The sequence below is a fragment of the Vombatus ursinus genome, unplaced genomic scaffold (assembly GCF_900497805.2).
Source record: "Vombatus ursinus unplaced genomic scaffold, bare-nosed wombat genome assembly UNPS02010822.1, whole genome shotgun sequence".
Classification (NCBI taxonomy): Eukaryota; Metazoa; Chordata; class Mammalia; order Diprotodontia; family Vombatidae; genus Vombatus; species Vombatus ursinus.
In genome coordinates this window covers 6,685,703-6,711,769 of record NW_020950600.1, presented here as the reverse complement: position 1 = coordinate 6,711,769, position 26,067 = coordinate 6,685,703, and the positions used below count along the sequence as shown (strand labels likewise).

Sequence of the window (26,067 nt, the reverse complement as noted above, 5' to 3'; positions counted from 1 at the left end):
TCTCTCTCTCTCTCTCTCTCTCTCTCTCTCTCTCTCTCTCTCTCTCTCATTTTGATTGTATCCTTACTAGTATAATGCCTGGTTCAGAGGATACTCTCACCAAATACTTGTTGATTACTTGATTCAAATATTCAAAGAATTGATATGTGGAGGAAGGATTCAATTGATCCTATCAGGTCCAAGGGGCTGGAACCACATGTAGGGGAAAATGGTCTGATTTAGGCTTGAACTCAAGAGAAGCTGTCCCAAAGGAGAGAGGGAGGGGGAGGAGAGAGGGAGAAAGGGAGGGATGGAAGGATGAGGGATAGAGGGAGGAAGGGATGAAAGGAAGGAAGGAAAGAAGAAAGGAAGGAAAGAAGGAAGGGGTTGGGGGGAGCATGGTATGGTGAAAAGATTGCTTGACCTAGGGTCATCGGACCTGGGTCTACCAATTATTAGCAACGTGACCCTGGGCAAGCCTCAAGGATGTAACATGAGGTAGTCAATAGAGAACTAGATTTGGAGTCAGGAAAACTTGAGTTCCAATCCTGTCTCAGTTATTATCTGCATAATCCTGGACAGATCACTTAACATCTAGCCTCAGTTTCCTCATCTGTAAAATGAAGGGCTCGTACTCAGCCTGACAACCTCTAAAGTCTCTTCCACAAATACATGAGCCCTCTCAAACTTCAAAAACCAATAAACACTTTTGTTAAGCACCTACTGTGTTCCAGGCACCAGGGATACAAGAACAAAAGTGAGTCAGTCTCTGACCTCAAGGCACTTATATGCTAATAAACCTGATATAGACTGTGCAATCACCTTATCCTGAGACAATCCCATTGGAAGATGGTCTCCAAAGCATCCATGTTCATCCCAGGGCAGGGGAACAGTATGATAAAATCACTGGCACTGGAGTCAGGAGTCTCCAGGTTGAAATCCTGTCTCTGATGCTTAATCCTTATGTAACCCTGGGCAAGGCACTAAGCCTCAGTTTCCTCATCTGTAAAATGAGAAGGTTGGGCTAAGGTCCCTTCCAGCTCTAAATTTATGACTCAAAGGGAACCTTGGAGCAAGGCATGCCATGCAGGGAGAATATTCTAGCTAGAGACCCCTGCAGATATGGGCTTGGGATGCCCAGGCTGTGCGTGGGTTAGTTGAAGTTGATTTGCTCTTCCTCATCCCAGCATCAAATCTATTTGCGGGGCTTCACAAGAACATTTCCCTTTGAATAGTGCCATCCTGCTGGTTAAAAGACCTTCCACCCAGCAAGCCCCCTCCACCCTCCCAGTTATTTTTAGCCTCATTTTCCTGACTTCTGAACTTCAAGTGGGAGTCCCATATGTTATCTCTTAAGGATGCTGCCACCCTGTTCATCTCTTCTGGCTGTTGCTACTTCCTGGGCTCCAGTCAACTTTGCATGCCTCCTGAACCCAATGAGAATGGGAGCTTGCTGAAGGCCTGAGGGTCATGTTCTCACCCAAGGCCTGAGGGACTCCGTGACTTACATCTCCATTCATGAGTTTACAATCATCGTCAATTTCATCAGCGCTGTCCTCATCAGATACATCCCCCTCTTCTGCATCTTCACTGATATTAGCTGGGAGTTTCTTCCCCTGGGGACCAAAAAGGAAAAATAATAGGGTGTCAGATGGTGAGATTAAATAAGCCAAGAAAAGAAGGACAAAGTAGGTGGGGGGAGCTCAGTGCCCTTGGCTACATCCTAGTCACACTCTCTTCTCCTGGGTTTTTTCTCCCCTCCAGGTTTTCCTGACACTGACTTCTCCTGGTTCGTCTCCTATCTAACTACCCTCCCTGGGGGCCATGGGCATTTTAGTCAACTTAACTGCACAATTCCAAAAATGGTTGCATTGAGTCCCAAGTTCACCCACAATGTACTACTGTGCTTATCTTGACACAACCCCTCCAACATCAACTATTCCCACCTTTTGTTATCTTTGACAATTTGAAGGGTGTGAGCTGAAACCTTGTAGTTCTCTTAATAGTAGGGGTTTGGAGCATTCTTTCCTAGGATTGTTAACAGTTGTGATTCTTCCTTTGAGAAGTTTGTTCATATCCTGTGACCATTTCTCTATTAGAGAATGGGTTCTGGTTATTGAAATATCTTGGATACCAAATCTTATCTGAGAAATCTGATGCAAAGATTATCCCCCATTTCACTGCTTCTCTTCTAATTCTAGGCACATTATTTTTGTCTGTGTATAAGCTTTTCAGTTTCATGTAATCAAAATTATCTATTTTTTTTAATTGTCTCTGTCTCTTGTTTGGTTAAGAATTAACCCTGCTAAAACAAGAATTAGTGACAGTTCGAGAGAACTCACAATGGGGTATGCTACCCACATCCAGATAGAGGTGAATGACTCAAGAGTGCAGATTGAGGCATATATTTTTGGATGTGACTACTGTGGGAATTTTTTTGCTTGACTGTATATGTTTATAACAAATTTTGTTTTTCTTGCTTTTTCAAGGAGGGGAAAAGGAAGGTAGAAGGGAAAGAATTTGGAGCTGAAAATAAAATAAAATTGAATTAAAAAACAAAATACTAAATTTCCCCCCTCCCCAAAGAATACTTTTCCTACTTATAGCTCTGAATCATGATTTGATTTGTTTCTAATTTTTTTGGCATACTTTTTAATATTAAGGTCACACATTTGTTTAGAATTTATTGTAGACCATATTGTAATATGTTGGTCTGAACTTAATTTCTGCCAGACTGTTTTCCAGTACACCAACTACCTTTGGGACATCTCAAACTGGGTGTCTTGTAGGCATCTCAAGCTCAACATGTTAAAATCGAATTCATTCTCTTTCTCTGTTCACTTTCCTCTCTTCCAAACTTCTCTTTTTCTGTTCAGAGCACCACTGTCCTCCCAGTCTACCCAGGCTCACAGCCAAGGTGTTGTTCCTGACTCCTTTTTAATACTCGCTCCACGTATCCTATCTGTTGTCAAATCCTGCTGTTTCTATCTTCACGGCATCTCATGTATATCCTCTTCTGTCCTCTGACACGGCCGCCATCTTGTTGCAGACCGTCACTTTCACTGTGATTGCAATAGCTTCGTCTTTCTGCCTCAAGTCTCTTTCCTCTCCAATGCACCCTCCACTCAGTGGTCAAAGTGAATCTCTCAAAGCATAGATCTCATTGTGTCATTGCCCCAGCTTAAACTCCAATGATTCCCCTATTATCTACAGAACAAAATATAAAATGTTGTTTGACATTTAAATCCCTTTACAACCTGGTCTCTTCCTTCCCTTGCAGTCTTCTCACACCTTACTCCCTCTCAGGTACCCTATAATCCAGGGACACTGGTTTCTTTACTATTCCTCACGTGCAATACTCCACCTCTAATCTCTATGCTTTTGCGTGGTTAGCCCTCATGCCTGGAATGCCATCCCTCCTTGCTCCCACCTCCTGGCTTCCCTGATCTCCTTCAAGACTCAGCTCAAATCTCATCTTCATCAGGAGACCTTTCCTGGTTTGCCCCTTGACCAGGGCCTCCCTCTAAGGTTACCTTCTGCCTACTCTGCATATACTGCGTGTGTGTGTGTGTGTGTGTGTGTGTGTGTGTGTGTGTATAATACACACATATGAGAGAGAGAGAGAATATACACATTATTGTTGTTCAGTTGTTTTCAGTTGTGTCCAATTCTTCATGACACCATTTGGGGTTTTCTTGGCAGAGATACTGAGGAATTTGCCATTTCCTTCTCCAGCTCATTTGACAGAAGAGGAAACTAAGGTAAACAGGGTGAAGTGACTTGTCCAGGGCAAACACCTAGGAAGTGTCTGAGGCTGGATTTCAACTGCATGAGTTTTCCTGATTCCAAGCCCAGCACTCTAACCACTGCGCCACACATTGTTTCCATTAGAATATGAGCTCCTTGAAGGCAGGGACACTATTTTTTGCCTTTCTATCTTTCCAGCACTTAGCACAGCGCCTGGCACATAGTAAGTACTTAACAACCTCTCGTATGCTGATCGACACTTCCTACTGGGTGATCTAAGGCAAGTACTTTCCCCTCTCTTAGGGTCTTCAGTTTCCTCACTTGTAAACTAAGGGGATGTATGAGTTCATTTCTAAGGTCCCTTCCTCATCTAAATCTATGCTCCTAAACCGAGCTTGCAAGTCCACTGAGACCCAAGGGTCTTTTTCATCTATGGACTATTAGTCTCCCTAGTGACTCCCCCAAGGCTACAGATTGTTAGCAGCAGAAACCACTCCTGGTGCCAGGTTTTTTCTCCCACCAAGAGGGAAGAAGGAGAGGTCATTCTGTAGCTGAGCTATGACTCAGTTCCACTCAACTTTCCTTCTTTATGGGACTGGCAGGGGAGCCCCAAGGGAAGGCTCCGGATGGCCGGCTGTCCAGTTATGGTCCTCTATCCTTTCCCTGCTTACTGAGAATAAGAGAGTGTGTCAACTTACACTCCCCACCTTCAGGACATAGCTTCAAAACCCTTTGGAAGCCAGGGCCAGAGGCAAAGAAAAGGGTTCAATTCAAAGGCCAGACCTGCCCGAAATCAGTGGTTAAGTGACTTTTCCTGGAAATAGACTCTTCATTAGGGAGAGAAAAGCCTACTCCGAGGTTATCAGCCAGATGGGCCTCAGGGCTGCAGGAGCGCAGACGGGTTCATCAGACAGTGTAGCACACGGTCCTCCAGGGCTGTATGTGGACTGACTCTCCCCTCCCCAGTGCCCAGGATGATTAGATTATAGATTCAGAGCTGAAAGGGACTCTAGGGGCCTTCTAGTTTTGTGGAAACTGAGATACAGAGAGGTTTGATTAGATTATAAACTCCTCAAGGCCAGGCACCTGTCTCTTGCCTCTTTGTATCCTTAGCATTTACCACGGTGCCTGACACATAGTAGTCACTTAATAAATGTTTAGTGAATTGAATTGAAGTAAAATGACTTGGCAGGGTCCCATAAGGAGTGAGGAGCAAAGTTGGAATTCAAAGCCAGCTTCTTTGACCCCATCTCTAGCACTGTTTCCATGGTAACTTGCTGCTTCCAAGGTGGCTATGATTTCTGAGAGATTGCCTGGATTTCTTAGAGTACAGTAACTGCTTAATAAATGCTCTATTGTTTTTCTTATGAGGCACTAAATGGAGCAGTAGATAGAGCACTGGGTCTGGAGTCAGGAAGACCCAAGTTCAAATCATGTTTCAGACACTTACTAGCTATGTGACCTTGGGCATCACTTATTTTATATCTGCCTCAGTCTCTTCATCTGTAAAATGGAGATAATAATAGCACCTACCTCTCATGGTTTGTTGTGAGGATCAAACAAAATAAGAATTGTAAAGTGCTTACTTTAGCATGGTGCCTGACACATTGCCAGTGCTATATAGTTAACTATTATTATTTATTAACTATTATTACTACTGAATGTGTCAAGGATAAAAATTCTATACTCTAGACCCAGAGTAATGTGGTATTATGAGAATAGCAATGGATTTGGACCTGGGTTCAAATCCCATTTATGCTACTTACTTACCCATGTGACCTTGGGGAAGTTTCTTAACCACTGGTTCTTAATTTGTTCATCTTTAAATGAGGGGGTTAATCTAGGTCATTTCTAAGGTCCCTTTCAGTTTCATTTCTATGATCCCATATAATCTCTGGGCCAGAAGGAACCTCAGAGATGATCTAGTCCAATCTTCTCATTTTACAGTTGGGGAAACTGAGGCCAGAGTGGCCCAGGTTAAATTACTTAGCCAAGGTCACATTGGCAGAGCCAGAAGCATGATCATAGAATCTTAGATCTGGGAAGGATCACAAGGTTCAACCTTTACTTGACCAGGGGTCTCCTAGACAACAGTCCCAACAAAGTGATCATCTAAGCCTTGAGGCCTTCTGGTGATGGGGAAGTCCATTCCTCTAAGGCAGCCCATCCCACTTTCAGACAGCTCTTACTGTGAGGATGATTTCCCTAATGTGAAACTGAAATCTGGAAGGTGGTAACTTGGAAAGAACATTGGATTAAGAGACAGTAGACCTGGACTTGAGGACTAACTTTGTCATTTTCTATGTGAGTTATTTCATCTCTCTAGGTCCACTTTTCTCATCTGTAAAATGGGAAGGAGGGCAGCTAGGTGGTGCCATAGAGCATAGAGCGCTGGGCCTGGAATCAGGAGGACCTGAGTTCAAATCTGGCCTCAGATACTGCCTACCTGTGTGACCCTGGACAAGTCACATCACCCTGTTTGCCTCAGTTTCCTCATCTGTAAAATGAGCTGGAGAAGGAAAAGGCGAACCACTCCAGTATCTTTGCCAAGAAAACCCTAAATGGGGTCACCGAGGGTTGAACTTGACTGAAATGACTGAAAAATAAAAATGCGGTGTAGGCTGGACTTGAAGGCCTCTGAGGCCTCTTCCAGTTCTAGGGCTAAGATCCCATTATTCTATGATAGCTCTGTGCCTCAGTTTCCTCATCTGTCAGAAGACTTTCAAGGTCCCCCTTCCTTCTCTCAAGCGAGAAACTTACATTCTCTGCACTTCAGGCTTCTGAGGCCAGGTCAAACCTAGAACCAAACCATGTATTTGGAGTTCTGGGCCGGGGCATTTTCTACAAGATTGTGCTGCTTCTGACAGCATAAATCCTCCTCCTTCTGTCGTTCTCCCAACCCAGGGGTGTGCTGGAGCCAAATCGTGCAGGTTTCTGATAGCCAGTGGTTAAATTTTCAGTGTGAGCATTTACAACCCAGAAATCAGCAACTGCTCCAAATCAGGACTCGATTTATAGTTTTGTTGATTGTCCAGGACTTTAAAAAGCGTTGGAAAAAATGTGAATAATGCATATTAAACTTTGAAGTGTGCCCTGCATTTTCAGAGAGCCAGTTATTAAACATTTACCAGCCCACCCCTGACCCACCCTACACGAGAAGCTAGAGGGGGCACATATGAGTCTGGAAACCAAATTCCCTCTCTGATGCCCAAGCTCTTCAGCCCTAACTGACAAATCATAGGAACATAGGTTTATTTATTTTATTTTATTTATTTTTTTTAGGCAATTGGGGTTAAGTGACTTGCCCAGGGTCACACATCTAGTAAGTGTTCAATGTTTGGTCTGAGGTCAGATTTGAACTCAGGTCCTCCTGACTTCAGGGCCAGTACTCTATCCACTGTGCCATCTAGCTGCCCCCTGTTTATTTTTAAAATAGCATTTGTTTTCTGATTACATGTAAAGACAATTTTTAACATTCATTAAAAAAATTTAGTTCCAAACTTTTCTCCCTCCCTCCCCCCCCGAATGGTAAGCAATTTGATATAGGTTATATAGGAATATAGATTTAGAATAGACCTTAGAAGCCATCTATTCCTTTCATTTTACAGATGAGGAAACTAAGGCTAAAAAAGGTTTAATGCTCACATAGGGTCACACAGGTAGTAAGGGGCTGGGACAAGATTAGAACTCAAGTCTTCCTAATGCCATGCCTAGTACTTTATCCATTATGTCACTTAGCTCCCCTATCCCTCTCCTGAACTCCAACCTTGAATCACTAACCATCTGCTGGACATCTCTGCTTAGCCCTCTTGGCATCTCAAAGTCAAGATAACCAAATTAAAAAAATCTCATTGACCTTCCTTCACATGCCCATCCTCATTTTGAACACCTTTGTTTCTGGCACGAGTACCACTGTCCTTTCAGTCGCTCATGTTTGCAAATTTGAAATCATTCATGAGATACAGAAAAATTGTCAACTTCTTAATGCTGGAAGATATACCTGCCTCTATTAAGATTATTAATCTTAATAGATTAATTTTATCAATCTTAATAGATTAATCTTATCAATCTTAGATTAATCTTATTAAATTAATCTTAATAGATTAATCTTAATAGATTAATTTTATTAATCTTACTAGATTAATCTTTAACTATTAATCTCTTTGGATTTTTTTTGTTATGACTGCTGAGTTTGTGGTCCACTAAAAATATCAGATTGTTTTCAGACAAGCTGATGCCCATGAGGAACCCCTGGCCCTCCAGAGGTCCCCAGGTGGGCTACCACCCCAGGATGTCCAGGACAGGCAGGGCCTTTACCTTCACTAAGATCTTGCCTTTCAGCTTCTCCGGAGATGGCAGAGTGCTTGAGTCTTCCTCACTGCTCACTGTCGACAAGTCCAGTTTGTCCCCTAGGATGTCAGTCAGGTACTGCGCCATCTTCTTCTGCTGAAGGACACTGCAGTGGTTCTCAATGGACAGGATCACTGGGTACCTGGGAGGAGGAAGGAGGAAAGGGGGCATATAAGAAGAGAAGCTGGCTCATAGAACTAGGAGCAGCTGCTAGACCCTGGCACTCAGGAACAGGGGAGAGAAAGGTGCCTTTGTTAGGAAACTGAGACAAAAGGAAGCCACAGGACTCTAGGAATGATCTGGGCTGACGAGGTTCTGGCAGCAATCACAAACTTTTCAGAAAATGTACATGATTGAGAGGGGGAGGGGGAAGGAGAAAAGCAGAAGAAGATTGGAAGGGGGAGGTGCACACAAAGAGAGAGGGAAAGAGAGGAAAGGGAGAAAGAGGAGAAAGGGAAGGAGGGAGGGAGGGAAAGAGAGAGGAGAAAGAGGAAGAAAGGAGGAAGAAGAAGAGAAAGAGGGAGGGAGAGGAGAACAGAGAAGGAGAACAGAAGGGAGAAAGAAAAAGAAAGGAAGGAAGGAAGGGAGAGAAGGAGGGAGGAAGAAGGGAAGGAAGGAAGAAAAAGAAAGGAAGGAAGGAAAGAGAAAAAGGGAAGAGGAGGAGAGAGATGGAGGAAAATAGGGGAAAAGGGGAGAGGAAAGGAAGAAAGGAAGGAAGGGGAAAAGATGAGAGAGGGAAAAGAAGAAAAGGGGAGGAAGGAACAGATGAAAGGGGAGAGGGAGGGATGAGGAGAGATGGGGGAAGAGGATGAGAGAGAGGGAGGGAAAGGAGAACACAGAAGGAGGGGGGAAAGAGGAAGAGAAAGAGAGGAAAAGAGAAGAAGAGGAGGATAGAGAAGATGGGAGCAGGAGAGAAGGAAATAAGAAAGGAAAGAAAGGAAGACAGGGAGAGAGAAGCAGAGTGAGAAGGAGGATAGACAAACCAGAAAGAACATGAGAGATCAAAACTACAATCAATCGACTAAAAAGCATTTATTAAGCCCTCTTATGTGTAGGCAGACAAGAGTGGCAGGGACAGCTGGATCATAGGCAACCTGTAGTTATCTAATCCAGCCCCCCTCATTTTACAAATGAGGAAACTGGGACCCAGAGAGGTGACCTGACAACTTAGCTAGTGTGTGCTCCTCTCTCTCTTCCTCTCTTTCCCTCCCTCCCTTTCCCTCTCTCTTTGTCTCTGTCTCTTTCTGTCTCTGTCTCTGTGTGTGTATATATATATATATGCGCCCATTAATGAGGAGTGTCTGTCTCTGTGTGTGTGTGTGTGTGTGTGTGTGTATACAAGTGTATCTCCAAGGTAAGAGGCAGCATGCAAACCACTTCTCTGTTCCTCAGTTACCCCTTTTGTAAAATGAGGCTCTAAGCAGCCCCTGCCTCCCAGGCCCAAATGAGATGATGTGTGGGAAGCCCTCTATAGACCTTCAAACTCTATGGAAATGTTGGGTATTATTGCTATTACAATTCAAGGTCTCATAGCAGAATGTATTATTGTAATCACATTATTATGCAGACATTATTATAATAGCAATGAATAGCACCGCACCTTCTTAAGAATCCTTCCAGCCCATTGCCATCTCACCTGCTCTATTAACCTTTTACCTAAGAGCCCACTTAAGTGGGTCAAATCCACCTAAAGACATTAAGCTCCCATCAGGGGTGGGGATCCCTTTAGCCCCCAGGCAATGACCACATGCTACATCTATTAGCCTTTTCTCAGTCCTGATTCTGCAGTCTTTGACATTGTCAATCACCATCTCCTCTTTCAGGACCACCCCCTCCCCCTTTCCAGGTGTAAGAAGACTGGAAAGGTAGGAGGGGTACCAGTGATGAAGGGCTCTGAATGCCAAACAAAGCATTTTTTATTTGATCTTGGAGGCGATAGGGAGACCCTGGAGTCTGACATGATCAGACCCCCACTTGAGGAAAACCACTTTGGTGACTGAATTACATGGATTGGAGTAGGGAGAGAATTGATACAGGCAGAGCCCCCAGCAGCTATTTTAACGATCTAGGTGTGAGGTAATGAGGATCTTCATCAGTGTGGGGGCAACATCAGAGGAGTAAAGGGGGCATTTTCAAGATATGTTGTTCAATTGTTTTGTTTTGAGTCACGTCTGACTTTTTGTGACCTCATTTGGGGTTTTCTTGGCAAGGATACTGAAGTGGTTTGCCATTTCCTTCTCCAGCTCATTTTACAGATGAGGAAACTGAGGCAAACAGGGTAAAGTGACTTGCTTAGGGGTCACCCAGCCCTCAAGTGTCTGAGGCCAGATTTGAACTCAAGAAGATGAGTCTTCCTAACTCTAGGTCCGGCGCTCTATCTATGGCGCCACCTAGCCGCCATTGAGAGATGTTGCAAAATGACAGTTGTTGGCAGCAGATTATCTCTAAGGGATGAGAGATAGTGAGAAGTTGAGAATGAAGCCTAGGTTGTGAGCCTGGGTGACTGAAGAGATGGTGGCATCCAGCACATGAAAAGAGATGTTAGGAAGAGAGGAGGTTGGGGGGTGGGCAGCTGGGAGAAGAGTGAGTACAGTTTTGGACATATTGAGATTAAGATGCCTGCAGAATATCCAGTTCATTAGATCCAATAGACAATTGGAGATTTGAGGCTGGAGTTCAGGAGAGAGGTTAAGTCTCTGGATAAGTAGATTTGAGAACTGCTAGCAGAGAGATGATAATGGAGTCCATGGGAGCAGATGAGATCACCTAGTAAAATAACATAAAGGGAGAAGAGGACAGGGTCCAGGACAGAGCCTGAGGTTGGGGGTGGGGGACACTCCTCATTAATTGGCATGTTGTTGAGGAAGATCCAGAAAAGGAGACAGAGAAGGAGCAGTCAGACAGGTAGGAGGAGAACCGTGTTTGGACACCTTCCTTCCCATCATCTTCCCCTCCCAAAATCCCTCACCTCCTTCACAACTCCGCTGCAATCCCCCTTCTTCAAAGCGCCTTCTCCATCCCCTCCCCCACCTGTCCCCCACTGCCAGTATCCATTCCATTTTCTCTCCAGCTAGCTCCTATGTGCCGGGTTATTTACATGTAATCTCTCCCATTAGGATCTGAGCCCTTGAGGGCAGAGACTCTCTTTGCACCTTTCTTTGCAACCTCACCACTTAGCACAGAACCTGTCATGTAGGAGGTGCTTAATAAATGCTTTTGGTTGACTGCTTGCCTGGCACCAGGTGAGTGCTTAATAAACGCTCATTGAATTCAATCATGGGCTCGCCATGTACTTGTCTGTCATGGAGATTCAGAGCCTCATTTCCCCATTCCAGAAATCCTGCTAAGCCAACAGCCTGAACTGAAGATGCCTATCTCTCTGATTACCAGCATGCCTCACTCAGAGCTAGGCCCACCAATTTATGAAGGTGTCACTCTATTTTTAATTCTCAAATTAATCTTGTTCCTTTTTTTTCTTCCTGGTACAATTAACACTTCCTTCCCAGACCGAGAGCCTCCATTCGACAAGACTTGAATGCAAAAGTCATAATAGACAGTCTATTTTGAGAAACTAAATTGGAATTTTTTTTAATGGTGTTTTGTAACCACGCTGAGTGATAACAAAGCAGGCCTGAAGGCTCTGTGTCTCCTCTGGGGTAATTAATATGTGAACCATAATAAATGGGATCATTACACGTATGTGGGAGGCTGTTTGCCCACTGAACTGCAGACACAGGCAGACAAGAACACATCCCCAAACAGGTGGGCACGGATGTGCACACACACAGTCCCACACATAAACTCCCACATCCAGGCATATATTTCTCTTCTCCCTCATCAATAAGTCACTAAGTGTTGATTCCACTTCAGAATCACAGGATGTAAGGATGGGAAAGGACCTTCTCAGCCATCTGAGTCTATCACATACCCCAATACCACCCTCCACACAGCTACCATATTAACCTTCCTCAAAGCATAGCTCTGATCGGGCCCTTCCTCTGCTCTAGAGAGGATCTCTGCTCAAGAGCATTCCAGAGGAGCTCCAAAGGAGATCAGGGCTTCAGTGGGGAAGTAAGGGAAGAAGGGGTCCATGACTTGCAAAGGTGATTTCAGGTGAGAGGACCCTGGCTTTCTGCCTAAAGGAGAAAGTAGGGCACCGGGCCAAAGGATGGAATCAGAGATAATGAAAAAGAAGTTTATTGGGACCTGGCTGACCTGTTTATGGTATGTGTGTGTGTGTGTGTGTGTGTGTGTGTGTGTGTGAGTGTGTGTGTGTGTGTGTGTGTGTGTGTGTGTGTGTGTGTGTTGGGGCATGGGCAGTATGGCCAGTGTGTGTATGTGTATTTATTTTGGAGGAGAGGCAGTGTCCCCAGCCCCAAGGACCAGTGGGAAGGGCTTCTGGATGCCCTAAAGGAAAAGGAAAAGTTATGATGCAGTCTGATCAGAATATCATTGCTGTCCCAGCAGTTTAGGTATCTATCTAGCCTCAACCCAACTGGCCCAATCCCATGCCTTTAGTGATATCTGTTTGCTCAGCGGAATGACAGAATTTTAGAGGTAGAAGGATCTTAGTGGCCATCTCAATCAAGCCATCCTTAGCCAAATACCCCACCTACAACATGCCTGCCCATTGGTCCTCCAGCCCCTGCTCAGATATCTCCTAGGAGGGGGAACCCACCACTCTTTGAGACAGCCCACTTTGCCACAATGCTAATTGTTAAGGAAGGTTTTCATTTCGTTTTGCTTATTTTTAAATCATGCCTAAATCTGCCTCTCTATATCCCCATCTTATTGATCCTGACTCTGCCCTCTAGTGCCAAGCAGAAAAAGGCTAATCCCTTCTCTATATCATAGCCATTTCAATATTTGAAGACAGTTATTGTGTTCTTCCTGCCCCCTCCAAACCCTCTCATCTTCAGGTTATCCATCTCCAGTCTTAATATGGCCTAGGCTCCAGGTTTTCACCATCCTAGTTTCTTTCCTCTGTACATTCTCCAGCTTACTAAACGTCCTTCCTAAAATGTGGCACCCAGAGCTAAACCCAATATTCCAGATGGAGTCTGACCTGGACAGAGGAGAGAAGGCCCATTACCTCCTTATTCCTAGATACTGTGCCACTTAATACTGCCATAATTGCATTCATTTTTAAGGTTTGCCAAAATAAATGTATGGCTTTAGAACTGGAAGGAAATTTGTTCCAACCTCCCTCATTTTTACAGATGAAGAAACTGAAGTCCAGAGTAGAACTTGCCCAAATTCAAACAAAGAGTTAGGATCAGAGCTGAGATAAGAACCCAGTCTCATCTTGCCTAGATGTAGATGGACCCAATGGAATCAGGGGGCCCCAAGGACTGCAGGGGTTGCCACTCACTCGTTCTTGATGAAGGCGTATTTGTTGATTGTCTCAATGACGTCTTTAAAGAGGATCTTGGAGGTCAAGGTATAACCATGGTGTACGATGGGCTCCCCGTCTGGTCCATCCCAACAGTCCACTGGAGAGGGGCAAAGTTCAAGGTCAGCTGATGAGTGCCACAAGGTCCTTCAGAACCTTCCTCGCTGGACTCCTTTTTCTCCACTACCCTTCACACTCTGGCAGGCCAATCAGATTACTGTCTCTCTGTCTTCATTCCACCTTCTCCCATCCCTAGCCCTTGGTTCACATCATCCCTATATCCCCCTTCATTTATTGAAATCCCTCCATCCCTTTAAAGCCCAACTCAGGTGCCATTGGCCCATGAAGGCTCCCTGACCCCTTCATCCCACCCAGATAAAGAGATCTCTCCTTCTCACATTTCTCCAAGCACTGTGCCTGGATATCTCCTTCACCCATCTCATATTCTAATTTGCAGCATAGTCATTCAGGTATGCATCTTATCCCTCCCTCCAAATCAAAAATTTTTATAAGCTCTTTGAAGCCAACTATACGAGTTTAATATATATATATATATATGTATATATACTAACATTGAACACAGAATCCTGCATATGGTAGTTATTTATTAAATGTTTGTGGGGCATGAATTGACTAGTCACAATTTTGTCTCCAAATCCCTTCCTTGAAAAAAAAAATAGAATTAAAAATTTTAATTAGTTAAGTCCTTAAACCCTCAAGGCTAGGGAGAGAACTCTCTCTCTCTCTCTCTCCCCTCTCTGTTTCTGTCTCTCTGTTTCTCTCTTCCCTTCTCTCTCTCTGTCTCTCTCTCTCTTTCTCTCTCTATCACTCTCCTTCCACCATAATAGAAAGGCTGGATCCAAGTCCAACATTTCAAGACTTTCAGCACACTGTAGGTTCTTTAATAAATGATCTTTGAATTAATGAAAGAAAATGGGGAAGATGAACCTGGCCAACATTTCTTAGGTGCCCTCTATGTGCTAGGGACTGTGCTAAGTGTTAGAGATGTAAGAGAAAACAGCTCTTGCCCTCTGGATGCTTACATTCTAGTAGAGGAGACAATATGCATACAGAGAAGGAAATGGGGAGTGTATATAAAGGGAATGGAAGGTCATTTGGAGAGTGCTCGTAGTGGGACAAACCAGGAAAATCTTCATGTCTAGGGCAGCGCTTGGGCTGCATCTTGAAGGAAACCCAGGATTCCAAGAAAGAAAACTGAGAAAATGTCACATTACATTGAATTGATTGAATATATCTTTGTAGTCTGTATTCTTCTTGTTTCCTCCATTAGAATGTAAGCTCCTAGGGGGAGGGACTTTTTTTTTGTCTTCATATGGCCAGTGCCTAGCACATACATAGTAGGCACTTAACACTCGCCTGTTGGGTTGGACAGGAAGTGATCGGCGTGGGAGTAGTCCTCAGCCAGAGAATGGCTCAGATGCCTGGTGGCAGGGTCACATTTAGGGATGCCTGTGCCTAAAGCATAGAACTGTTCTTCTGGACTTTCAGTGACCCCATTGCCCATAGGAGACTTCAGGCCAGGGCAGACAAGTCTATATTTACTAAGTCCTCTGCTTAGCCTTTCAGTATGATCTCTAAGATCCTAAGGTCAAATGCTGCACACAGAGGGAAGGAAGGAAGGCTGGAAGTAGAAATGGGAAATATCTCCCATACCTTCTCCCACAATAACCACCCTTAATCATGTCTGAATAGAGATTTACATTTAGAAAAAAGCTTTCATATCTATTTTCTTAGCTGACCCTCAATACCCCTGTGAAAGGGCCAGGGCTAAAATTACTTATTATTACAAAAGCCAAGATAAATCGACTTAGCCAAAGTCACACAGTTATTAGTGGCAAGGCTAGGAATTGGATTCAGGTTTGCAGAATGCTCTCTTAGTTCTCTGGAAGAACCAGGAGGCCTCTGCCAGGTAATCCCACAGGTCGGGAACAAGGCTGGTACCTATGGTTATAGACCACTCTACCTCTCACCTTCCACACAGCGGCAGCCGGCCTGCAGGACCCACGAGTACATGTCCACCCGAGACTGGGACATGAGCTGGTCCCCAATGAGGTAGGTATTATGGGAAGAGGTGATGAAGTAGTAACTTAGCGGGTAGGTCATGTCCTGATTTACTTGGTAGTGCTTGGGGTTGAAAATGTCTCCTTCTGGACTCCTGGTGTAGTTAGTAAAACCTGGGAGGGATGAGATGGACAAGAACTCAGATCTGCCAGTGACACAGCAAGAATGTTACCTAGAACATTTGGAAAAGGGTGGAGTGGAGGGGAAGAGTGAAAGGGTTGACAATAACAGTAACTGGTATTTATATAGCGTATGACACATATTATCTCATTTGATCCTCATAAAAACCCTGAATTGTAGATGTCATTATCATCCTTATTTTTAGATGAATCAGTGGAAAGAGCTCTGGATTTTGAATCTGGACCTGGCTTCAAATATCATCTTTACCACTTGCCATTCGTTTGACCTTGGCCAAAGCACTTAACATTTCTGGGTCTCAATTTCTCAGCTATAAAATAAGGAGGGTAGAGTATATGACCTTGAAGGTCCCTCCCACCTCAATATCCAAGAGACCTACCGAGGATCACACAGAAAACTAGTATCTCCATCAATGGCATGGGTAGGGTGGTGGTGAGCAAGCTGCTTTTTCTTTTTTTTTAAATAGCGCCCTATTTAGATCTATAGACAGTATGAGGCAGGATTTGAACTCAGTTCTTTCACATGCTATCCATTACGCCACCATGTATAGTCTCAAAACATTAGCAGTAAAAGGGGCCTTAGGGATAACAGAATCATAAATCTATAGCTAGAAAGGATTTTAGATCTGTTTCAACCTCTTTGCTTTTACAAAAGAGAAAGCTGAGGTCCTGAAAAAGAATATGAGTTGCCCAAGGTCACACCACATATTATTGGCAAAGGTCGGGCTAATAATTTTTTAAAAAGTAATAATAGCTAGCATTTCATATAATACTTTAAGAAGGTTTGCAAAGAGCTTTAGAGATAGATGTTATCTCATTTGGCCCTCACAACAACCTTGTGAAGTAGGTACTATTATTATCACTCCCATTTTACAGATAAGGAAACTGAGACCCAGAGAGAAGTGACTCATTCACCTAGGGTCACACAGCTAGTTAATCACCTGAAACAAGATTCAAATTCAGTTCTGCCTGATTCCAAGTCCAGTCTTCTATTCACTATGCCACCCAACTGTTTGCTCCATGACACAACATGTCTTGAGGCACTCATTCTAACATTGGACAGCTCTATTAGTGAGTCTTTTATTGTTGTTCAGTTGTGTCCAACTTTTTATGACCCCATGGACAACAGCACACTGGGTCTTTTTGTCCTCCACCATCTTCCAAAGTCTGTCCAAGTTCATGTTCATTACTTCTATGACTCATAGCCATGTGCCTGGAGGCAAATCACTTAACTTCCCAGAGGCCCCAGCAACTCCCTAAGGTCATAAATTATAGAGAGTTGACAATTGGCACTGGTAGAGGGCTTTTCCATACTGGAAGTTTCCTAAGTGAGTGAAATCACAGCTCTTTTCTTTAAAGAAAAAAGCTTCAGCTCATCATTCTAGTCTGTTATGATTTTTATTGACTCCAATGCCAACATCTAAAATCATCCTATCTTTAAACTTAATAGGCATTCCATCTGTATTGTTATTCAAATTCTTGATATGAATCTTAAATAGGAGAGGGCCAAGGAGAAAGCCCATGGACAATCCACCAGAGCTCTTAGATTGACAGCCATCATTCATCATGACTCTCCATCTTGTTGACAAGGTTATCATGACACTTCATTGAAAGCTAGATCCAAATACTCTAACCTAGGGTCTCCCCCATGCACTCTGGGGCTCTCTAAGGGACTATATGTAAGCTAAGTGAGAAAAGAGATCTTATTTTATAAAGATCTTGAATCTCTTACCCTTACAGCCCCTCACAAAGGACACTGTGCATGAGACCTTCCTCATATAGTCCCAAGTAACTCCCAATAGCCAAGGCTTCTAGAAAAAAAAAGCCATCCAGGAATTGCCATGACAATCCCAGCTCACTGGCAGGAAATTCAGACACAATCTAATGTAAAATATGGTAAAATATGCAGGATTCTAGCAAGAAAAAGCAGAGCCAAACCTTTGGATTTGAATGTTTTGAAAAGGTGGATAGAATATTTTACTTCAAGGTGGATATGTTTCAACTGTATCAGAACATGGTTCCTGGGGGAAGAGACAGTTGACCCCATATCCTTGGATAAAGGGGCTCTCTGTCTTGCTTAGGTTAGCCCTCAGTGAGAGCCCAGGGAACAGATCCAAACAGATATCTTATCAGGTCCGGGAGCATGGATTTGATGACTTTTCAATTCCATGAATCTCTCTGGAAAGAGAGCACCCCCAATACGTTAGGCTGAACATTTCCTAGGCTAAATAGCCTTACTTAGTCTCCTTCCATCATCTTTCCATTTTCCAGCAGCAAATCCCTGTGGCCTTCCCTTAAACATACCAAATAAAGGGCCAACTGCTTTGAGCATCGACTACCTCAACTGATTCATCTGCAAATCTCCTGTAAGTCTTGGCCATGGCCCTAACAATGGTACCATCATGCCTTTGCTTAGGTACATAGTTGTGCACATACTCACGCTCAGGAGGGACATATGTGTACCAGGCATAAGCTAGGTAGTCTGAGGCAACCCTCCCCTAGCAGCACCTGCTTCAGAACCTGCTCCAGGTTAAAGGAATTCTTGATCTCCACTTGTTTAGTTATTTGTAGATTACTCAAAGGAACTGAGGATATTTAACCTGGAGAAAAGAAGACTTTGGGGAGGCCATAGTACCTATATTCAGGTATTGAGAGGCAGCATGGCATAGGTGATAGGGTACTGGATTTGGAGTTAGGAAGACCTGGATTCACATCCTGACTGTACCACCCACAGGCTGTATGACCCTGGATGAGTCATGCCTCAATTTCCTCATCTGTAAAATCAGAAAGATGGACTCAATGGCTTTTAAGTTCCCTTCCAGCTCTATGGTACTATAATATGGAGGAATAATTAGGTTACTCTGTTAGCCCAATAGTCTTCAGCATGGTGTAGTTGATAGAGAGTCCCAGACTTGGAATTAGGAAGAACCAAGTTCAAATCCTGCTTCAGACACTTAATAGCTGCATGACTCTGGGAAAGTCACTTCACTCAGTCTCAGTTTCCTTAGCTGTAAAATGAGGGGGTTGAACTCAATGACTTCCATCATTCCTTCCAACTATAAATCTAGGAACCTACAATTGTATGAACCAAGAATAATGGGTAGAAGTTGTAAGGATGTAAATTTAGACTTGATATTAAGAAAACTTCCTAGGCAGTAGAGAGACCCATCCCAAAGTGGCATGGGCTACCTCCAGAGACAAGGACTTCCTCAGCATGGTATCATTTGGGTAAAGGCTAGGATGCTCACTTGTTGGCTATAGAAGGTATTCTTGCACCGTCATGGGTTGGACCAGATGCCCTGTGAGGATCTTTTTGGTTTTGAGATTGTTTCAATAGCCTTTTAACCTCTATAACACCCACTTGGCCCCCTGGCCAGGCTGCCCATTTTAAGGGAGGAGATCAATGAAAAACCTAAGAGGAACTTGGGAAACGATGACTAAGTGAGTTAGAAGACCTAGTTCCAACCCCAGCTCTCTCATTAGCTGTGGGACTTTGGGTAAATCCCTTCTCTCTCAGCCTCAGTTTCCCCATCTGTAAAACAAGAGAGCTGTACTAGCTGGTCCCTTCCAGCTCTACATTCTTAGATGCTAGAATAGCATGATGATCAAGGTCAGCCTAAGGGAACCGCAAAAGCCATAACTCGCAAACTAACACCATCGTCTCCTACAAGCTCTCTCCATGGCTTGACTCCAGCCCAGGACTTGAGGGAAAGCAGGAAAATTGGAAAATTGATCGGGCATAAGGTACCCTTGGAGAAAATCAGCCATAATAGATCCTGACAAGTTAATTATCTTCTTATTCTCTGGGCAATGTTGCAGGAAGACACTCCCAGGGAGCCTGGCCTACTGCTCATCCCTCTCCATCCAAAGGGTCCACTCAGAGAGGACCCTTTATCCACTAACCCACTTCACACACACACTCTCTCCCAAAGCTCCACATTCAGAGAAACTCCAGAAAACCCACTGGCGTTCTAGGCTCGAGATAACAGGTTGGGTCTAAATGAGCAAACTCTACACCAGAGAAGCCTCCCTCAGTTCTCTCCTGCAAAGCTGTGAAAGGAGAAACACTCATGTTTGGCCTCTTGGAGCACCTCTATTATTGATCCCTTCTATCCTGTCCCAGTGCTTTTTGATTTTCCCCACCCTCCAGCCATACCAACTCATTCTGACCTCTCCTACAGCTCCTAAAACCAAACTTTGTCCCATTCCCTCAGGGAACTGTCCTCTACTTAATCCCTAATTCCTACTAAGATGTAAGGGGCTAACAGCTGAATATGTTGCTGCTTTCAGGCAACATTTTAACAGGGGACCAAAGGGTGATTAGAGAGTAGAGTAGGGTAGTAATGGTGTACTTTTCCCAAAGGGACTAGAGGAGATTCTTTAGGCAGGAGAAGCCTATTCAAAGAGACAGCACCATTTAATGAAAAGAACACCAACTTTAAGGTCCAAAGTTTGTATTTTAGCTCTGCTACTCACAACCTGTGTGACATTAAGCAGTTAACTCCCTCCTTCTAAATCTCGGTTTCCTCATCCATAAAATGAAGGGGGTGGACTTTTTATCTCTAGTACCTGTCAGGCACACAGTAGGCATTTAATAAAGGCTTGCTGACTGATCAATAAGGAGTCTTCCAACTATGGGCCAAAATGAGTCAGAAACATTCCTCTTGGGGATGTGTGTGTAGATATGCATATGCATGTATATACACATACATGTACATTTGTCATACATATGTGTTCAATATCCCAGTGTTTAAAAAAGGGAGTGTTGGGGACCTCAGTAGAGATCCTTCCCCCACCTCAAAGTAAGAGACAATGGAAGGTATGGTGTTTGTTTGAGAAATCGGGAAGGGAGATGACTGATTCCTAAGTAGAGACTTCTCTGTTTAGGTGTAATGGTCAAGGGGTGAGCTTCTACTGCCCCAATAATTCTCCACCTTCCTCCCCCAGTCCTAGAGAGAGGAGGGTCACATCCAAGTACACCGGACAAAACAATGTCCAAATATCCATAAAGGGATGGGGGTAGGGGGACGGTTCTACTTTAACATGAAAATTTGAGCCTATAAAAAAAGGGTAAGTTGAGTCATCATCCAGCTTGCAGAAGGATTTAGGGAGGATTCATGGCATCTAGGATGGAAGACCCAGAGCTGTAAGGTAACTCAAAGACCATCTAGTCCAACCCTTCTTTTTTGCAGAGGAGGAAATTGAAGCACAGAAATGCCCAAAGTCATGACATCCTAGGATCACAAGCCTAGAGCCAGAAGGATCCTCAGAGATGGAATTCAACTTGGGCCTGGGCCTCAGTTTCCTGAATTGTCCCCAGCAGTCACCTGGACCTGGTTGTTTCTTGTCTGTCACCCAGATGAGGCCCCTGGTCCCTGGGCTAGGTCCTGGACTCAAAAAGTCACAGACAGTTGATAGCTTCCTGCTCTCCAGCCCCAGCAGCTCACTCACTCACCATCAATGCCAAGCACCTCCTTACTCTTGTTTTCCAGGCATGGCTCAAACTGGTCGATGATATTCAGGCAGTACTCCTTGGTCACATCCATCATCTGGAATGAAACAGCCGCATAACCATCAGCCCACTTTAGGCTTGCTGGTCCCTGCTCCTCACCAGCGCCTGCCCAGCCTCCTGCCCTGCAGGGTCTCTCATCCCTCTCATTCTGTTGCTATCACTGTGTCAGGATTGCCAGGCTTGGGTCACCTAGCCAAATACTCTGGCAGTTGGGGTGCGGCATCACAGCCAGCCCCTGCCATTTCCCCTGCCCTTGGTAAGGCTGACTCTTAAAGCCCATTTCACTGAAAAGCTCATGAGTTTGAGCCATGGGATAGAGACAGGGCTGACTGAGGTCAACAGGACCATAGATTAATTACCTACATCTATAGACCAGACTGGCTTTAGAGAGAAGCAATTCATCAGAGCCAGGGGCTTTATAGGTAAGAGGAGGATTAATAAAAATTAGCCGGGTAGTACATGCTTAGGAGGAAAGAAAGAAGTTGTTTGGGGCCAGATCAAAGGACGTTTTAACAACTCACAGAGAGGCTGGGTTAATTCTGGGAAAGATGAGGGAGAAAAATAATCTTCCTAACTTTTGAAAACAGTGGGTAGGTAGAGAAAAGAAGTTCTCGAGTTTTGCCCCCTTTTGCTGTAAGGAACTTTCAGTGAAGTTGTGAGAACCCTCTGTGCCTCAGTTTACCCAGATGTACCAGGAAGGTAGAGGAGAAGATCACTGAATATCAAAATAAGAAGCCACTTAGTTCAATACCCTCATTCCACAGATGATAGAACTGAGGACCACAGAGGCCAAGCAACTTATCCAAGGTCACCCAGACAGACAGCAAATGGCAGAGCAATGCTATTTAAAATCTCTCTGGACTGCAGTCTCCATAGCTACAAAAGGAGAAGTTGGACTAATGATATCCAGGTCCCATCCCCACTTCCCACCGCCAACCTCATTCTGTGTTTTAAGATCATTCCCAACTCTGACACTCTCTCTTCTGAAATCCCAGCTCTGAAATCTGCAACAGCTAATGATAACATCTAGCACTTATATGGCACATTAAGCTTTGTAAAATGCTTTGCATATTTTATCTCAATTCATCTTAACAATGGCCCTGTGAGGTAGGTCCTTAACATCCCAATTTCATAGCTGAGGAAAATGAGGCAAATAGAGGTTAAGTGACTTGCTCAGGGTCACTCGGCTACTGTCTGACTGAGGTGCCTCTCAACTCTGACCGGAGATCAGGACTTCTTCCAGATCTTATATCTTAAGACCCTGTAACCTAAACGAGTTAACTCATCATAAAGTACCCACTTCTATGCTGTTCATCTCCCTCATGGGAAACACACACAAGATTTTCCAGGTCAGGACCCTTAGGAGACAAATCTAGGAGTTTCAGCGCCTCACTCCTTCCCCAGAATGGGCTCCTGGTTTGTCCTGTGAACCAGAAGCTCTGGAGGGGTATGTAGCTGGATGCCAGCTGTGATTACTCTAGTACATTGCTTCCCACAGCTAGAGTTCATTTTCTCTCTCTTGACAAGTAAAGGAATCAATAGCCCAGCCAGACATTAACACATCCTTGTTGCTCTGAAAAGACATCCACGCCTTGCTCCCGAGCAGACTGGGCCAATGGATTGTCAAGGATGAGGAACAGGGGAAGAATAGAGAATAACAGGTTGGCTGGGTTAGGGAGGGGAAGATCTCCTGTCTGTTCCAAGCCTCTACTTGCCCCTGTCCTTTCTTTCTGAGCTACTCCCCTTGAATCATAAAGAAGGAAACATTATCCCTTTCCCATCCTTTTAACCCCACTGCCCAGAGACCCTTTGACTGCTTCAGAGCCTACACTCCACCCCAGCCCCCATCTACATCCCCAAGCTCTCAAAGGAAAGGAGGGCTCCCGGGGAGCAAGGGAAGAGAAGGGTTTAGGACAAAAGAGAAGTGACCCTTCTTTTTCCCTGATAGGAATGAGCTTAGGGAACTCATTACCCCAAGGTGCAGCACAGGTCAGAAATAGAAATAAGGTTAAGAAGGGATTAGATAACCCAACAAAGCCAGCATCAGCACCTGCCTTTTTCTAAGCTCCTCCACCCTCTAGCAAGTTCCATTGGTATTTTCTTAGGAAAAATTCATTAATTTATTCAGGCATGCTTGGCATCAGAACCATCACCAGGGTGGGGCAGTTGGAGCTTTGTCCCAAGGTGCCAACATGCAGTGAAGGTGGTTTTTTTTTTTGGTTTTTGGTTGGGCAATGGGGGTTAAGTGACTTGCCCAGGGTCACACAGCTAGTAAGTGTTATGTGTCTGAGGCTGGGTTTGAACTCGGGTCCTCCTGAATCCAGGGCCAGTTCTCTATCCACTGTGCCACCTAGCTGCCCACAGTGAAGGCAGTTTTTAAAGCATTTATTAAGCCCCTATGATTTTTTTCAAGCCCAAGGTGGGGCAGTGGGTAGAGCACTGGCCCTAGAGTCAAGAAGAATCATCTTCATGAGTTCAAATCTGACCTCAGATGCTTACTAACTGAGTGACCCTGGGCAAGTCACTTAACTCTGTCTCAGTTTCCTTATCTGTAAAATGAGCTGGAGAAGCAAATGGCAAACCTCTCCAGTATCTTTACCGAGAAAACCCAAAATGGGATCATGAAGAGTTGGGCATGACTGAAAAATAACTGAACAAAAACTAAATAAAAAAGAAACAAAAAGACCAACGAATATAGTTCAATGTACTGGAAAAGGCCACTGACTTGGTAGTCAGAAGACTTGGGTTTGAATCCAGACTTGGCAACATACTAGCTTTGGGACATTGGGCAAATCACTTGACTTCTCTGGACCTTAGTTTCCTCCTCTGTAAAATGAACGCATTTGGATTGGATGACTTCAAGGGACTCTTCTCAGCTCAAAATCTTTTGCTTCTGGAATCCAATGAATAAAGTCAGTGCTGTATTGCAGGATGAGCAATGATTTTGGAGGCTGACAAACTGGGTTAAAATCCCATCTTCATCACTTAGTACCTAGGTGACAAGTCCCTCCTCCTCTCTGGGCCTCAGTTTCCCTTTCTGTAAAATGAGGAGCTTGGACTAGCTGACCTCTGAAACCTATTCCAGCTGTAGCTGTAGGAGCTTGGGAACATAAGGAACTCACCAAAGATCAGACTTAGGCTGCTCTTAAACAGATGACAGAAGGAAGCAGCTTTGGTTGTTATTGTTATTGAATCATTTTACTCACATCCGACTCTCCATGACCCCATTTGGGGTTTTCTTGGCAGAGACACTGGAGTGGTTTGTCATTTCCTTCTCCAGTTCACTTTCCAGCAGGAAACTGAGGTAAACAGGGCTAAGTGACTTGCTCAGGGTCACATAGCTAGTAAGTGTCTGAGTGCAGATTTGAACTCGGGTCTTCCTGACTTCAGGTCCCAAAGTCCATCCACTACACCACCTAGCTGTCAGAAAGAAGCAGATAACTTTGTGTTTTTCTATCCTGTGGGCCAGTGGTACTGTTTGATTAGAGTTGATTTCTAGGAGGAAGGGCATGAATCCACGACTGTCCCACCTCCCTCAAACGTGAGAGAAAAGAACAGGAAACAAGGCTGAGCAAGCACTGTGACCATTTAGGGCTGTAGGTGGGGAAGACATCAGAAAACCCAGCACCATGGGGCAGAGAGAGGAGAGCTCTGGTCCTTCTACCTCTCTGTACAGCTGGATCTGAGCTACGATCAACACTCCCATGTCTCTGCATGGATTCTTAACCGAGAGTCCATCAACTTAAAAAATTTATTTTGAGAACTTTATTTCCATCTAATTGGTTTCTTTAGTAATCCTATGTATTTTATTTTGTGCATTTAAAAAACATGATTCTAAGAATGTGTCGATAGGCTTCAGGAGGCTACCAAAGGGTCCATGATACAAAGACTATGAACTCCTACCCTGAAGCATTCCAATTTACTCTGAAATCTCACCATTGTTTTCCTTAAAGGAAAGAATCTATCGCCTGACAAAAGGCTCACAGAGCACTGTAGCTACTGAGATGGAACTGGCTAAGCATCTAGATAACAAACCCTCTTGTCACAAGGTTCTCATGAATATGTAGCATCGGGTCAGGACTGCATGAGGACCAGGCAAGAGCTAGACCTGCCTCCCAGTGGCATCAAGGGACTTCAGGAGCACCAGGATTCCAGACTCAGGCTCTTTTACTCAGAGATATTGGCCAAGGAAGGTGCAAAAAGGGAGGTTTTCTAGCTGCTACCTGACTCAGTGGAGCTCCTTAAATTACTCTACCTCTGGGAGGGACACCAAAAAGCACAAAGAATTCCAGCGATGTTTGCCAGGGACTCTTTTTGAAAAGCGATTCATGAAATAAAAATGAAGCTAAGAACCAGGCAGCAGTAGGAAAGCCAGGGAGATTTGGGATAACGACTTAATCGGCACATTTGTGCTTCCCTCTGGGGTTGGTGCCTGTTAAGATTTAATGGAAGAGAGCCCATCTGCAGTGAGGAAAGTCTGTTTCACTCGGGTAGTACAAGCCCCAGGAGGAGTGGAACGATGGGTCTGGGTCTTCTCTAGAGCACAACAAGTACGAGGGTCAGGAGACAAGACAGATGGCCCCTCCTCGGACACAGCTGCTCAAATCGGTCATCAATCTGCAGCACACCCAGGCAGCAACTCCCCCAGTGCGCTGGGAGACGTGTGCCCTGCTTGTTTCCTGACAGTCCATAAATAATCAGAAATAACATGAAGGGAGCCCCAGGGAGACGCCATGTTGGATTAGCGAACTTGCAAATTCTGGAGCTAGAGCCCAGTGCACTGGGGGTCCCCCCACCCCAACACATGCCATCCAACAGGATCAGAATTCCGTGAATGGAGGTTAACACCTGAGCACCTGGGATAGGAG

General features: G+C 44.5%; 1 protein-coding gene across 5 annotated transcripts in view; it reads right to left on the bottom strand.

The window, feature by feature from the left end:
• PLCH2 (phospholipase C eta 2) overlaps nucleotides 1-26,067 on the bottom strand; it is a 336,561-nt gene that overhangs the window by 50,648 nt on the left and 259,846 nt on the right. For all 5 annotated transcript variants that reach the window (XM_027855536.1, XM_027855535.1, XM_027855539.1 and 2 more), the window contains 5 exons: nucleotides 21,143-21,236; nucleotides 15,460-15,663; nucleotides 13,448-13,568; nucleotides 8,044-8,218; nucleotides 1,488-1,595 (listed from right to left, as the gene is read on the bottom strand). In XM_027855536.1, coding sequence (XP_027711337.1) covers nucleotides 1,488-1,595; nucleotides 8,044-8,218; nucleotides 13,448-13,568; nucleotides 15,460-15,663; nucleotides 21,143-21,236 — 702 coding nt within the window. The remainder of the gene's footprint in view (nucleotides 1-1,487; nucleotides 1,596-8,043; nucleotides 8,219-13,447; nucleotides 13,569-15,459; nucleotides 15,664-21,142; nucleotides 21,237-26,067) is intronic.